The 15,776-nt window shown below is 48.6% G+C and overlaps 1 protein-coding gene across 2 annotated transcripts in view; it reads right to left on the bottom strand.

Annotated features, from left to right (window-relative positions):
* RMP24 (ribonuclease MRP subunit p24) overlaps positions 1-15,448 on the bottom strand; it is a 195,053-nt gene extending 179,605 nt beyond the window's left edge. The window contains exon 1 of one of the 2 annotated variants that reach the window (XM_085605950.1): positions 15,238-15,448. In XM_085605950.1, coding sequence (XP_085462076.1) covers positions 15,238-15,323 — 86 coding nt within the window. In that variant the 5' untranslated portion in view covers positions 15,324-15,448. The remainder of the gene's footprint in view (positions 1-15,237) is intronic. The other variant, XM_085605951.1, reaches the window with a different exon arrangement.
* Positions 15,449-15,776: the final 328 nt, after the last annotated feature.

Below are 15,776 nucleotides of genomic sequence, written 5' to 3'. Positions count from 1 at the left end.
CTCGTGACGCTCGCTCGCTACGCGCCGACGGGGGCTGCTTTGGCAAAAGTTGCCAGGGCTGCTTTCAGTTCCCAGTCCGGCCCTGCCCTGCAGGTTGTACTGTCACTAGGGCGATGACAACTAGCTAAATGATTAAGGGAGGGCCACTCCACCAACCTGAGGGCCATAAATCTTATTTACAGGGCAAGTAGGATGCCATGGTAGCTGGCTGGTACCTGGCTATGACTGACGGCATGTTGACGTTCTGCCAGTTGTACTCTGTTCAAAAGAAATTACCAAAGATGTATGCTCCTCTTTATATACATTTTAAAATATTGCTGAGTTGGATTGGTGCCCCAAAATTATTTTGCTTCTAGGAGCTGCAGGCCGTCTTCTAGGTACCGGCGTTGTGTTTGACCTGTTTGCCTATGACTTACTTCCATCCACAGTATTGCCTTCAGGCTACATGCTCTGGCCTTTCGTAACTTGTTATACAGTTTACGGTAAGCACCAGCCCCTACTGCCCGCTGATCTAAGAAGCCAAATTCAAGTCTGACCTGGGCAGGGCATGAAGATTTCTGTAATCTGAGTACTTGCTTGTAAATTCTTACAATGAGTTTATTTGACAAGCTGGAGTCTTTTCCTAGCATGATTTCTTGACCATAGGTTAAGGAGGGGGGAATTTTTGCCCTCATGACTGTTATCAATGGAGACAAACTTGGGCCCAATAGCTGTTTGGCTAGTTTTGTAAATGGTACCTGTAACATCAGGGTGTTAGCTCCAACCTCTTGCTGTTGTTTTGTAAAGGAACATCTTGTGTCGATATGGACCCCTAAATATTTGTAGGAGTGTTCAGTTAGAATGTTTTGCCATTGTAGGACCATCCTCCTCCTTTGTATTTTCTCCTCTCATAGGTTACTACATTAGTTATTGTCAGGCTTACCTCCAGATTATTCGGAGTTGTGTAGATACATTGTTCATCGAGACGCCGCTGTAGGCCTAACCTTGTGTAACTGAACAATGCTAGATCATCTGCGTACAGGAGGTTATTAACCCGGGTGCCACCAATTTATGGGGGTGGCTATTGAGGTTGTTGAGGGACTGTGATAGGTCTGCAATAAAGGGGTTAAAGAGCAGGGGGGGTCAACCCGCACACCTATTTCACTCCAAGTGATGTTAGTATTTCCTCGAAATATGTGCTCCTTCACCTACTTTTATGCTGATTAATGTGCTGGTGTGAAGCTGGATGATGGCCTTCAATAGGGAACGAGGCATCCCCCATTTCTGTAGCTTGGATCACAGTGACCCTCTTGGCCCCCGATCAAACGCTTCCTTAAAATCGACAAAGCAGCAGTGTATTAGAGATTTTGAAGCTGCTGCTTTGTCCATCAGAACTGATAGTGCAAGTAAATTGGATAGGGTGCCTGATTAGGCCACAAATCCAGTCTGGTTAAAGGGGAGTAACTGTTCTTGTTCCGCCCACAGTGTGAGATCTTACAACAACAGACTAGCATAGTATTTGGCATAGATGTCAAGAAGGCCTTCCAACCTATAATTTTTTGGGTAATTACTCACTGCCTGAGCACACACTAGTGAGTTTGAACATTCATTATGAATTATATCACAACACAATTCCAGAATAGTACATCTTGATCTTTTATTATCTTCTGTTGGATGTCCAGCCAACACATGTTTCGTCGTCCAGGGCAATAACCCACGACTTCCTCAGGACTGTCTAAGTATTACAGACATCTTTGAACCTCTAAACCGGCTGCAATTCCGCCGCGGCCGGTAGATAGTGGAACTCAAATCTAATCTGCAAACTGCACTGGGTATATCTATTGGTCCACTACCACCCAATCTTCTGTTCGTTGTCTAAAAATAATCTGGTCCACTAAGATCCAATTCTTGCATCTGTTATAAAAAAAAAAAAATCTGAAACGGACGCTGATCTGCGTCTCGTCATCAGGTGCAACTAAGAAAGGGCGCTGTGTGCAGCCTAAGTGTAAAGACTTTCTACAAACGACTATCCGCTTTCTGTCGACTCTGTGTTTCCGCCGACTCGTATACTGGTATGGCTCTGTGAACGGGTTTGTGAATGGTTGTGTGGGAGCGGCAGCGGGTTTACAAAACATTCTACAATGGTGTGAGTGGGTGCGTCAGAGATGCTGTGGATGATGTCATTTGAGATGTCATCAGTGATGTCACTGACCATATCATGAGTGATGTAATATATGAAATCATAAGCAGTGCATTGCGGGGGAGCGAGTTATAGTTACCTCAGCTAAGTATAACGGCTGAATTTCTCTGGTTTTGAACGAGTGAAATGTCAGACTAACTAGAACATCCCTCTAACCTTTGTTTTTCCAATGAATATCGAAGGTTTTTTAAATGCTAATTTCTAACCATAAAGTCCCTGAAAGCCATACACACACACACACACACACACACAAATGGTTTATATTTACCTGTAAAACACTTACATTTTAGTTGTAAATGCATGCGTGGTAAAGGCATAGTTGTGGTCAAAACTTGCTTGGTAAAGGCATGCATGGTAAAGATGCATGCATCGTCATAAGTGCATTGTAAAGGCAAGCTTGATATTGGCATTCGTGGTTCTGTCATACAACCAAAAATACCTGCTAGCTTTTATTAAGTTTCATATACTGTGAGAAGTTGGCCTGGTATATGATGCTCACTAGTTAAAGTGATCACCTTGTACCATGCCAAGCAACCCTTATGGTGTGGTTGTAAGTCAACCTTTTCGGACTAGCTGCCCTAGTGGTAGCGTAGGCTAAGCAGTCTTTGAGGCTAAACTCGTGAAGCGTGTTAAGCCAGCTGTTTTACCAAATGCAACCCCCTTTTATACCAATGAAAGGACACCACACAGATATATATTCAAAATATATATGTATTTATTTCTCAAAGTAACCCCTAGTCTCTTTATGAGCACAGGATCACAAATCGTCAAACAAGATTACAGTAGAATACACAGAAGTTGCACTTTATATGGATAGGCCCTGGTGCCCACTCGAACCATATACTAAAATAGTGGTATAAGTACCACGAACAGAAAAGGGAAAAGGCCTAGAGCCTCTAGAACCGCTGGGCCTACAAGGAGCTAACTTCAGTTAGTGACCAGGAGGTCCACGGGTGGCGTGTGCAGAGCAAATAGTCACACGCGTGCTCCCATAGGTTTCAATGGGTGCGTAAAAAGTACAAAGTTACTGCAAAGAGGATCTTCCGGATGGACTAGGAACTCAAGATTTGGAACACAGGCACTAGAGATGTAATACTACACTTGGGCACAGGTGTGCCAGCTTTACCTCACCCACAGGAAGCGGGTGCATAGGCCTCGAAGTGCGTCGGGTTTCTTCTATCTGTTCCGTGGAGCCTGAAGACAAAGATGCTGCAGGCGGTCGGTCCGGGAGAGATGCAGTGGATCCAAGAGTGGATCGGAGATGTTGAAGACCTGTAAGCAGAGGGGACAGTGTTCACAGTCACTAGCCAGTGACCGGCGTGGCACCAGGTGGGTGCCAGGCAATGTCGGGTGCAAACAGGAAGAAAGGTGTAGCTTGTCTCTGCAGCCACGTGGTCCCTGGAGGTCGACGACGTCCAGGAGTCGGTTCACGAGCTGTCCCACGCAGGCTCTCGCTGTCGGCGGTGTCGGCGACTTGATCGAAGCAAACAAGCCTTGGCAAAAGCAATTGTTGTAGGAGATGAAATAAGCTGATGGTTCTGACCAGCAAGGTCAGAAGGACTGCTCCTTTGGAGGGGAGCAAGGGCCAGTCTGGAGCAACCAGACCAGCGGTGTATTTCTTGAAGTTCGTCGCCAAGATGGCTACTAGCCAGCGGGCCAGCAACCGGTTAGGCGCGTCGAGTGGCAAAATGCAGAAGGGCCCCACGCAGATCGTGGAGATGCTGGAGGGCTCACCTTTGGTGCAGATGCTGCTCGGGTGTTGGGCTTCTCAGATCCCAAAGCACAACTTGGAGGGAGCCTCGGTTGTTGCACTTGTCAGCTTGTCGTAGTCGTTCCAAGATGGCTGGCTCCACGTGTCTCGGTGCCTCCACGGGTCTCCTCTTTTCAGGGACTGTGGATCGGGCGGTGAGAGGTCTGGAGGTCCAGGTCTTGTCAGTCTCTGGGCTCGGGCTCCGGCGGGAGGCGGCGGCAAAGCAGACGTTGATTCGCTGGATGGTGCTTGCGTTAGCAAGGTGGTCACTCCCTGACCACAGGGGAGATTTTCTTCAGTCCTCTGTGCGGCAGAGCGTCGAAGTTCCCGTCTTCTTCTTAGTGTTAAGTTGATTCCAGGATGTCTGAAGTCTTAGGACACAGCTCCTACCTTTAAGCGGATTCTAGGGGCCGGACTACCTGCTAGGTCCCTCCCTATGGGTGGGACCAGGAAGGGGGGTGGTTACACCCCCAATCCTTTGTCCAGCTCGCCCCAGGCCCGGGACTGGTGTGCCCCAGGACCGGTTTGAACTGGCATATGCACCGAGGCTCCTTGTGAGCCACAGGCATGTCTGGTTTCTTTCAAGCCCTACCTGACCAATACACAAAATCCTGTCTGGGGTGGTGCACGCACCTCCCCTGGCAGGAAACCCTTTGTCCACACCTCCCAAGCTGGAAGGACTCCCAGCAGCAGGAGGGCAGACTTGTGTCTGTGGTGGCAGCATCCATTTTGTGGAGCTGAGGCTATGTCTGATTTTACCCGGGTTTCAGGTACTGTACATGTCGTGTCCCTCTAGAAGGGTGGAATGCTAACCCCGTCGCCAGAATTGGCGAGGGGTTAGTATTCCAATTCGTATGACACCTTACTCGACATGTTTTGATAAAGCCAAACCAAAGATAGCATTTAACCGCGAGGTTCATAATGCACTTAAGAGTATATGGTATGACGATATCTGGAAACAGTAGAAGGAAGTTGTTCCGACCACTGCAGACAGGCTCAGCTCATGCCAGAGCACCATCTCACATGGAACCAAGCACTCTGCCTTCAGGATTGTTAAGGCCTGCCATAGGAGTGACTTATAGGTTACCAGGTGTTCCATTTAAGGTTAGGTATAGGTATACTACACCTAAGTAAGAGGTGATTACACCAACTTACCCCAGCTGAGTGATCAGCCAGTTGTGTCAAATTGTTAGGCCAAGCCTGGGGTGGCATAATACATGCTTCAGCCCTTGGCAGGCCTTGGGTACACCAATGCCCTGGGTACCTAGTGTACACTGGTACAGGGGCTGACAGGGTGATCCACTTCCAATTGGTTATGCACCTAGGGTGCATAGTTTTAATTTAGTAGAGAGAACAGCAGGCTGGGGGTCTGATTGGCAGGCCCACAGCCTCAATATGTCAAAAACCAGTGAAGCAAAAAGCAAAAATTTGGGGTGACCATAGGATAGCAGACCCTACTCTCCTACACAACCCCCCCCAAATGCTGGGACATTAAACTAGCCTTGACCAGTCTCGTCTTCATGTCCTAAGTGGAAGTACCTGGAGAGACCATCTGCATTCCCATGGTCAGTACCTGGCTGGTGCTCCACTGTAAAGTCCATCCCCTGTAGGGAAATGGACCACCTAAGCAGTTTGGGGTTTTCACCCTTCATCTGATTTAGCCACAAGAGGGGCTTATGGTCGGTCTGAATCTTGAAGTGAGTGCCAAACAAGTATGGCCTCAGCTTCTTCAGGGCCCACACCACAGCAAAGGCCTCCCTCTCAATAGCTGACCAATTCTTCTCTCTGGGGGTCAACCTTCTGCTAATAAAAGCAATGGGTTGGTCTTGACCATCTACATTAAGTTGTGACAGCACAGCTCCCACACCCAACTCAGAAGCATCTGTTTGGACAATAAACTCTTTGGAGTAGTCAGGACTTTTCAGGATAGGTGCAGAGCACATGGCCTCCTTCAGGTCATCAAATGCCTTTTGACAGCTTACTGTCCACTGAACCTTTTTGGGCATCTTCTTGGATGTCAGATCATTAAGAGGAGTCACAATGGACCCATAGTTCTTAACAAACTTCCTGTAGTACCCAGTCAAGCCCAAGAAAGCTCGAACTTGAGTCTGGGTGGTTGGAGGGGACCAGTCCTTGATGGATTGTATCTTACTCTCCAGTGGTTGAACTTGGCCTCCACCCACAAGGTGGCCCAAATATACAACCTTACTCTGCCCTATCTGGCACTTAGTAGCCTTGATAGTGAGGCCTGCCCTTTGCAGAGCCTCAAGAGCCTTCTTCAGGTGGATCAGGTGATCCTCCCAGGTGGAGCTAAAGACAGCAATGTCATCAAGATATGCTGCGCAAAAGTCATCCAACCCAGTAAGGACTTGGTTCACCAGCCTTTGGAAGGTGGCAGGTGCATTCTTCAGACCAAAGGGCATCACCACAAACTGGTAGTGCCCACCTGGGGTTGAGAATGCTGTTTTGGCCTTAGACTCCTCAGCTAATCTGATTTGCCAATAGCCAGCTGTTAAGTCAAATGTGCTCAAAAACTTTGCAGAAGCTAGTTTGTCTATGAGCTCATCTGCCCTTGGAATAGGGTGTGCATCTGTCCTGGTGACAGCATTGAGTCCTCTGTAATCCACACAGAACCTCATCTCTCTCTTGCCATCTTTGGTGTGAGGTTTGGGGACCAGAACCACTGAGCTAGCCCAGGGGCTCTCTGAGGGTTCAATGACACCTAATTCCAGCATTTTATGTACCTCAGCCTTTATACAGTCCCTGACGTGGTCAGGTTGTCTGTAAAGCTTGTTCTTTACAGGCAGACTGTCACCAGTGTCCACCACATGGGTACACCAGTCAGTTTGACTAGGTATCAAGGAAAACATATGTGAAAATGATTGTAGAACCTGTCTGCATTCAGTCTGCTGATGGGCAGTGAGGTTGCCTCCAAGGGTCACTCCTTCAACTGAGCCATCTTCAGGGTTCTGAGACAACAGGTCTGGGAGAGGGTCACTCTCTTCCTCCTGTCCCTCATCTGTAGCCATTAGCAAGCCCATGTCTGCCCTGTCAACATATGCTTTAAGCCTGTTAACATGGAGTACCCTGTGGGGACTCCTGGGAGTTTCCAAGGTCGACCAGGTAGGTGACCTCTCCCTTCTTTTCCAGGATTGTATGGGGTCCAGACCATTTGTCTTGGAGTGCTGCTGGAGCCACTGGCTCCAACACCCATACCTTCTGTCCTGGCTGAAACTCAACCAAGACAGCCTTTTGGTCATGCCAAGCTTTCTGTAAGGCCTGGCTTGCCTCAAGGTTTTTAGATGCCTTCTCCATATACTCAGCCATCCTGGAGCGGAGACCAAGTACATAGTCCACTATGTCTAGCTTAGGCTTTTTGAGAGGTAACTCCCATCCTTCCTTCACCAAACACAGTGGGCCTCTCACAGGGTGCCCAAACAACAATTCAAAGGGGCTGTAGCCAACTCCTTTTTGTGGGACCTCTCTGTAAGCAAACAGAAGGCAGGGTAGAAGGATGTCCCATCTTCGCCTGAGCTTTTCAGGTAATCCTTTGATCATACCCTTTAGGGTCTTGTTGAATCTCTCAACAAGCCCATTGCATTGTGGGTGATAAGGGGTGGTGAACTTGTAGTTGACACCACATTCCTTCCACATAGCTGTCAAGTATCCTGACATAAAGTTGGTACCTCTGTCAGATACTACCTCCTAAGGAAACCCCACTCTGGAGAATACTCCCAGCAGGGCCCTGGCCACAACAGGAGCTGTAGTGGTCCTAAGGGGAATTGCCTCTGGATACCTGGTGGCATGATCCACTACCACCAGTATAAATCTGTGCCCAGATGCAGTGGGAGGATCCATGGGACCCACTATGTCTATTCCCACTCTTTCAAAGGGGACCCCCACCACAGGTAGTGGTATTAGGGGGGCCTTTGTTGTGCCACCTGATTTGCCACTGGCTTGGCAGGTAACACAGGAGCGACAAAACTCCTTTGTATCTTCATTCATGTGAGGCCAGTGAAAGTGAGGGACAAGTCTGTCCCAAGTCTTGTTCTGGCCTAAGTGTCCTGCTAAAGGAATGTCATGGGCCAAGGTAAGAAGGAAGCCCCTAAATTGCAGAGGTATAACCAACCTCCTGGTAGCACCAGGCTTGGGGTCTCTAGCCTCTGAATAAAGGAGCCCTTCATCCCAATACACTTTATGGGTACCTTGAGCATTCCCAGCAGCCTCAGCAGCAGCCAGCTGTCTGAGGGGTTCAAGAGAGGGACAGGATAACTGAGCCTGCCTCAAGTCAGCCCTTGAAGGTCCCCCTGTCCCCAGAAACTCAACCTGATCAGGTTCAAGCTCTTCAGGGACAGTTCCTTCAGGGTCCTCTAGATCAGCTTCCTGGGAAGGCTGATCATCACTCTGAGGCAGGGGGGAAGGCACAGCCTTGACCCTCCTGTTCTTCTTCTTGGTAGGTGCTTGGTCCATTGTTCCAGGATCCAAGACCTGAGGTTCAGTGAGGCACTTTTTGGCCTGTGACCTGGTCACAGCAAGGACATGTGATGATATACCTAACATCTCTGCATGAGTCCTGTACTCCACTTCTGACCATAGAGAACTCTCTAGGTCATTGCCCAACAAACATTCTACTGGGAGGTCTGCACTAACCACAACCCTTTTGAGGCCAGTTACCCCTCCCCATGAGAAGTTAACAACTGCCACACTATGTGAAGTAGTGGCATTGCTGGCATTGGTCACCAGGTAGTTCTCACCTGGTATGTACTGTTCAGGGTCCACAAAGCCTGGTGTCACCATAGTGACACTGGCACATGTGTCCCTGTAGGCTTGAGCCACTTTGTCATTAATTAAAGGAGTCTGTCTGTACTTGCCCAGGTTACTGGGGCTCACAGTCAGGGACAAATCAATGTCCCCATCACAGATCAAGACTGCCTGTGTCAGGGTTCTGTCTAAGTCAGAATCTCCTTCAGTTCCCATAGTGATTCCCACTACACCCTTTGTCTGGGGACCAACACTGCTAACAGTAGTACTGGGAGCAGGTGCCTTAGAGGCAACAGTGTTGGGGGCTCCATCCTTTTTGCAATCACTAGTCCAGTGAGTTGTATTTTTGCAATGATTGCACCAGGGTTTCTTTTGACCTTCTTTCTTCTTTTTGGACTGTTGTTGGGACCCACCCTCCTTAGCAGTAGTTTGGGGCCCTGTTGAAGACTTCTGGTCTTTAGATTTCTGATCTCCACCCTTTTGGTCTGTTTTCTTCTGATCACCCCCCTGGCCCTGGTTCTGGTTCTTTTGCTTAACCCTGGTTCTGACCCATTTGTCTGCCTTCTTTCCCAATTCTTGGGGAGAGGTCAGATCAGAGTCAACCAAGTGTTGATGCAGTTGCTGGTTTTGACAGTTATTTAAAATCTGTTCTCTCATCATCAAATTATACAATCCTGTAAAATCAGATACCTTACTTCCCAGCAACCAACCCTCCAAAGCCTTAGTGGCACATTCAACATATTCAGACCAGTCCTGAGTCTGTGTCTTTTGGGTGTCTCTGAACATTAACCTGTACTGTTCAGTGGTTAAGCCTAACCCATCTACCAGAACACTCTTCAGGACTCTGTAATTTCTGACATCCTCTTCCCTAACAGTGAGGAGTCTGTCTCTGCCTCTTCCTTCAAAGGAGAGCCAGAAGATTGCTGCCCACTGGTCTTCAGGAACCTGCTGTACTTTGCAGGCTCTCTCAAGAGCAGTTATCCATTTGTGGATGTCATCCCCACTTTTGTAGGGGGGCACAACCTTAGACAGGTTCCTATTATCAAAGACCCTATCTTTGTCCTTAGGGACAATGCTGCCACCAGTGGGTATAGACCCACTCTCTCTAGGTTGCCTAGCCTTGTTCAGTTTTTCTTCCATCAGGGCTACTTCTAGCTCCTGCTTCCTGATCCTCAGCTGGGCTTCCTGCATTCTGGCCTCATGTTCCCTCCTCTGAGGGGTGGTCATCCTTTTCCTGGAGTGACCTTGAGAGCCTCTAGAGCCATGGGAAGCATTGGAGTCACCTGAGCGATTCCTTTGCCTCCCAAGCCCTGTGTTAAGTCCACTGGGGAGATCCAATGGGGTAAACCCACTGTCAATCCCCAATAGCCTTAGTTTAGCTGGGCCAAGTATAATACTTGGCACTGGGCTAGTTCTCCCTTCATCATCACTACTTTCTGTATCCTCACCACTTTCCTCCCCTGTAGTATGATTCTCATCTAAGGGATGGCTATTGGCACTGGGTACCTCTGTAGCATCTTCAGAAGGGGGGCCTCCTGTTCCTGACCCTAAGGGGGCTAACTGGGAAGCTTTCCTGAGTTCTCTCTGATTCTCATCATTCTGTAAGAGTTCTCTGAGCTCAGCAGAGGTAGGGTTCTTGGGCTGTTTAAGGCCTCTAAGAGTTGCCAAATGCCTGAGCTCATTCTGATTAAGGGTAGCAAAGCTGGATGGTGCCCTCTGGGGGTCACTCTCAACAGAGATGGGTACAGTGGACCCCTCTGCCCCGGCCATTGCTCTTAAGTGTGGGTGGATGTGTTGCAATCTACCTACACTTGTGTTTACCTACTAAACCTATCTAGTAGTTGTAGTCAGGGTGTGCTACTCCCTTTGCTCTACAACAACTAAGTTCAGTAGAACTTATGTATATCTAATCTTGTTTTATATGTACCTACAGGTACCTATGTGATCTTTCAATTGGTAACCAAGAGATTACAATGGTAAAACACAGCAAGCTCAAATCCAACCGCTGCTCACCAATGTGAGAAGTTGGCCTGGTATATGATGCTCACTAGTTAAAGTGATCACCTTGTACCATGCCAAGCAACCCTTATGGTGTGGTTGTAAGTCAACCTTTTCGGACTAGCTGCCCTAGTGGTAGCGTAGGCTAAGCAGTCTTTGAGGCTAAACTCGTGAAGCGTGTTAAGCCAGCTGTTTTACCAAATGCAACCCCCTTTTATACCAATGAAAGGACACCACACAGATATATATTCAAAATATATATGTATTTATTTCTCAAAGTAACCCCTAGTCTCTTTATGAGCACAGGATCACAAATCGTCAAACAAGATTACAGTAGAATACACAGAAGTTGCACTTTATATGGATAGGCCCTGGTGGCCACTCGAACCATATACTAAAATAGTGGTATAAGTACCACGAACAGAAAAGGGAAAAGGCCTAGGGCCTCTAGAACCGCTGGGCCTACAAGGAGCTAACTTCAGTTAGTGACCAGGAGGTCCACGAGTGGCGTGTGCAGAGCAAATAGTCACACGCGTGCTCCCATAGGTTTCAATGGGTGCGTAAAAAGTACAAAGTTACTGCAAAGAGGATCTTCCGGATGGACTAGGAACTCAAGATTTGGAACACAGGCACTAGAGATGTAATACTACACTTGGGCACAGGTGTGCCAGCTTTACCTCACCCACAGGAAGCGGGTGCATAGGCCTCGAAGTGCGTCGGGTTTCTTCTATCTGTTCCGTGGAGCCTGAAGACAAAGATGCTGCAGGCGGTCGGTCCGGGAGAGATGCAGTGGATCCAAGAGTGGATCGGAGATGTTGAAGACCTGTAAGCAGAGGGGACAGTGTTCACAGTCACTAGCCAGTGACCGGCGTGGCACCAGGTGGGTGCCAGGCAATGTCGGGTGCAAACAGGAAGAAAGGTGTAGCTTGTCTCTGCAGCCACGTGGTCCCTGGAGGTCGACGACGTCCAGGAGTCGGTTCACGAGCTGTCCCACGCAGGCTCTCGCTGTCGGCGGTGTCGGCGACTTGATCGAAGCAAACAAGCCTTGGCAAAAGCAATTGTTGTAGGAGATGAAATAAGCTGATGGTTCTGACCAGCAAGGTCAGAAGGACTGCTCCTTTGGAGGGGAGCAAGGGCCAGTCTGGAGCAACCAGACCAGCGGTGTATTTCTTGAAGTTCGTCGCCAAGATGGCTACTAGCCAGCGGGCCAGCAACCGGTTAGGCGCGTCGAGTGGCAAAATGCAGAAGGGCCCCACGCAGATCGTGGAGATGCTGGAGGGCTCACCTTTGGTGCAGATGCTGCTCGGGTGTTGGGCTTCTCAGATCCCAAAGCACAACTTGGAGGGAGCCTCGGTTGTTGCACTTGTCAGCTTGTCGTAGTCGTTCCAAGATGGCTGGCTCCACGTGTCTCGGTGCCTCCACGGGTCTCCTCTTTTCAGGGACTGTGGATCGGGCGGTGAGAGGTCTGGAGGTCCAGGTCTTGTCAGTCTCTGGGCTCGGGCTCCGGCGGGAGGCGGCGGCAAAGCAGACGTTGATTCGCTGGATGGTGCTTGCGTTAGCAAGGTGGTCACTCCCTGACCACAGGGGAGATTTTCTTCAGTCCTCTGTGCGGCAGAGCGTCGAAGTTCCCGTCTTCTTCTTAGTGTTAAGTTGATTCCAGGATGTCTGAAGTCTTAGGACACAGCTCCTACCTTTAAGCGGATTCTAGGGGCCGGACTACCTGCTAGGTCCCTCCCTATGGGTGGGACCAGGAAGGGGGGTGGTTACACCCCCAATCCTTTGTCCAGCTCGCCCCAGGCCCGGGACTGGTGTGCCCCAGGACCGGTTTGAACTGGCATATGCACCGAGGCTCCTTGTGAGCCACAGGCATGTCTGGTTTCTTTCAAGCCCTACCTGACCAATACACAAAATCCTGTCTGGGGTGGTGCACGCACCTCCCCTGGCAGGAAACCCTTTGTCCACACCTCCCAAGCTGGAAGGACTCCCAGCAGCAGGAGGGCAGACATGTGTCTGTGGTGGCAGCATCCATTTTGTGGAGCTGAGGCTATGTCTGATTTTACCCGGGTTTCAGGTACTGTACATGTCGTGTCCCTCTAGAAGGGTGGAATGCTAACCCCGTCGCCAGAATTGGCGAGGGGTTAGTATTCCAATTCGTATGACACCTTACTCGACATGTTTTGATAAAGCCAAACCAAAGATAGCATTTAACCGCGAGGTTCATAATGCACTTAAGAGTATATGGTATGACGATATCTGGAAACAGTAGAAGGAAGTTGTTCCGACCACTGCAGACAGGCTCAGCTCATGCCAGAGCACCATCTCACATGGAACCAAGCACTCTGCCTTCAGGATTGTTAAGGCCTGCCATAGGAGTGACTTATAGGTTACCAGGTGTTCCATTTAAGGTTAGGTATAGGTATACTACACCTAAGTAAGAGGTGATTACACCAACTTACCCCAGCTGAGTGATCAGCCAGTTGTGTCAAATTGTTAGGCCAAGCCTGGGGTGGCATAATACATGCTTCAGCCCTTGGCAGGCCTTGGGTACACCAATGCCCTGGGTACCTAGTGTACACTGGTACAGGGGCTGACAGGGTGATCCACTTCCAATTGGTTATGCACCTAGGGTGCATAGTTTTAATTTAGTAGAGAGAACAGCAGGCTGGGGGTCTGATTGGCAGGCCCACAGCCTCAATATGTCAAAAACCAGTGAAGCAAAAAGCAAAAATTTGGGGTGACCATAGGATAGCAGACCCTACTCTCCTACATATACTCAGTAAGTATTGTAGATGAACTATTCTATTAAAGTATCCATACGGTGACCAAAGCTTTAGATGTTAGTTTTACTTCCTGTTTGTTTCCCTGTGTGAGGTGGAAATCACATCAAAAATATGAGGACTACAGAGGGCCACCCGGCCTCTACTTGGTATATGTGATGGTATAAGGCACCCCCCCCCCCCAAGACAGTTGCGCAGAGGGTTTAAATAAAGGGGAAGAGTAGAGTGACACAAGACTTATTCTGAGACAAGAGCATACAGTGGTCGTGGGAGTTATTTGCTTGGCCTGCCACCGGCCTATCACCTATCCCCACTATATGACCCCTGATTCGGGGTATGCCAGTTCCGCGAAGAAGACCTCGCCACACTACCTGCCAACTTGAAGAACAATCTTACCGTGTAAGAAGGGGGTGGTCCTCGTGCCGAGAACTACATTCAAGGCACTTTTGAACACCACCCTGCCCCCAGATCCCCTTCTCCCTCCCCCCCAAAAAAAAGCTTGCGGAGGCTGGTGCCGATATCCTGGGGTGTTTTCACACCCCTTAATGGATGTCAGCAGTTCAAAGCCTCAGTAAACGAGCTGGAAAATCACTAATTACAGTGGTTTTCAGATTGTTTTTCCTGCCACCATGTGATATTGGCTCCTCTCCGGGAGACTATATAATGGGAGCCAATAGTGTGTGTCACACAGTGGAACCGTGTGAGTTGGGATGTATGTCAACATCGTTGCCAGGATTCACACCAACAACAACGACAAATAGGACTAAGGATATTGAAGGTTACTGGTAAGTAGACAGGGCTCTTCTACGCCCCCCACCACGTAAATCTGAAAAAGAATCACACTAGTGACTTTTCACGAAATTTGTTTGGTCCAGGATCAGCGTCGGATTGGTAACGCGGGCACTCGGGCAATGCCTGAGGGGCCGGCGTCCGAGTTCCAGCTGTGGGCTGCTTTTTTTAGCAGTCTGGGGGGCCGATTTGGGTGGTGTCGCTGTTGTTCGGATACCGCCAGCGGCCCAGTGGGTGTCCGAGTGGCCTTTCTGGAGGCAGATGGGCGCTCATTACCTCCCGTTTAGCAACAGGCAGAGGTGTCACTCCCTTTCTCTCGCTGTGCCGGGACATTAATATATGCATATTGAGCAAGGCAGGGGGCCTGAGCAGAAGTAGCCTCACTTGTTTTCAGATGTGTTTCACCAGTGTAAACTAATCTGTGCTTTATTTTTTTTACCCCCCCCCCCCACCTGCCTCTTTCAAAATAAAATTTCACTGAAGCAGAGTTTTGAGGAAAGGCAATATGCAAATGTGGGCCAATTTTTTTTTTTGCGTGCCCGGGCCGATTTTTAATCCTAATCCAATTTTGTCCAGGATCAACAAAGTTATTCTACTACCTGAACAAATAATATAGTCGTTAACGATATTTAAACGAGCACACACTTCAAAAGAACCTTTACCATAGGATAATCTTAATTGGAATCCCAGGGAAACAAAAATAATTACATAATACGAGGTCAAGTTTTCAAAAAGGGGGTTTCATCCCTCTCCTTGTCGATGCTTTAAAACCTAAATATGTTATGTTCCCATTCAAAGATGGCAACCAACTCAAAAGAACATTTCTTTGAAACAAAAAAAAGACTATTACGCATTGTCCGCTTTCTACTTCAATTCACAAACGCCAGCTGCATCCGGCGAAATCTTCTAATCGTGTAATTTCGGGCAAGAATTACGGAAAATACGGCCGATAATAGAATATCTTGTTGGCCGGAGGTACTTACAGCAAGTGGCGGGCCTCCCCTGGGCAGCTTTCGCGAAGCACGTGGGCTCCACGTGTTAAAAATTGCAGAAGTACGTCTTCGGACATGTTTATAAACGCTGTCGCTTGCAACACAGTGTGGGACAGACTAGTGTTTCCATTAGATGAATATCCTTAGCAACGACGAATCTTCGCACGTTATGCCCATCCTACGTCTTTGCGTCAGAAGAATGGATTGCTGCCTCCGAAACATGTGTAGGAGTCTGTCAATTCGCCCCGCCTCTCTCGTGGCAAATTACAGTATCTCTCGTGGCAAATTACTTTCACCGGCCTCAGACTCAGATTTTACATCCAAGGCAAGGCGGTTAAAGGATATGAGAATGAATTCGGCGTGTAAAAGAAAATATCAGCAGACTGCCTTGTGCCGAGTACACTTATTATTCCTGTATCTGGAAATGTAATTTAATAGCGTAATGCGTTCTGTAATTTGTATTATTTGCTTTTTTTCAACTGGATTGAAGCAGTGGTCGAAGTGGGGGAAAAAAAAGTAGGGGAACCGTG

Source organism: Triturus cristatus, chromosome 5_1 (assembly GCF_964204655.1).
Source record: "Triturus cristatus chromosome 5_1, aTriCri1.1, whole genome shotgun sequence".
In the NCBI taxonomy this organism is placed as follows: domain Eukaryota; kingdom Metazoa; phylum Chordata; class Amphibia; order Caudata; family Salamandridae; genus Triturus; species Triturus cristatus.
Note: the sequence above shows the minus strand (reverse complement) of the source record. Positions and strands in the feature narration are given on the sequence as shown.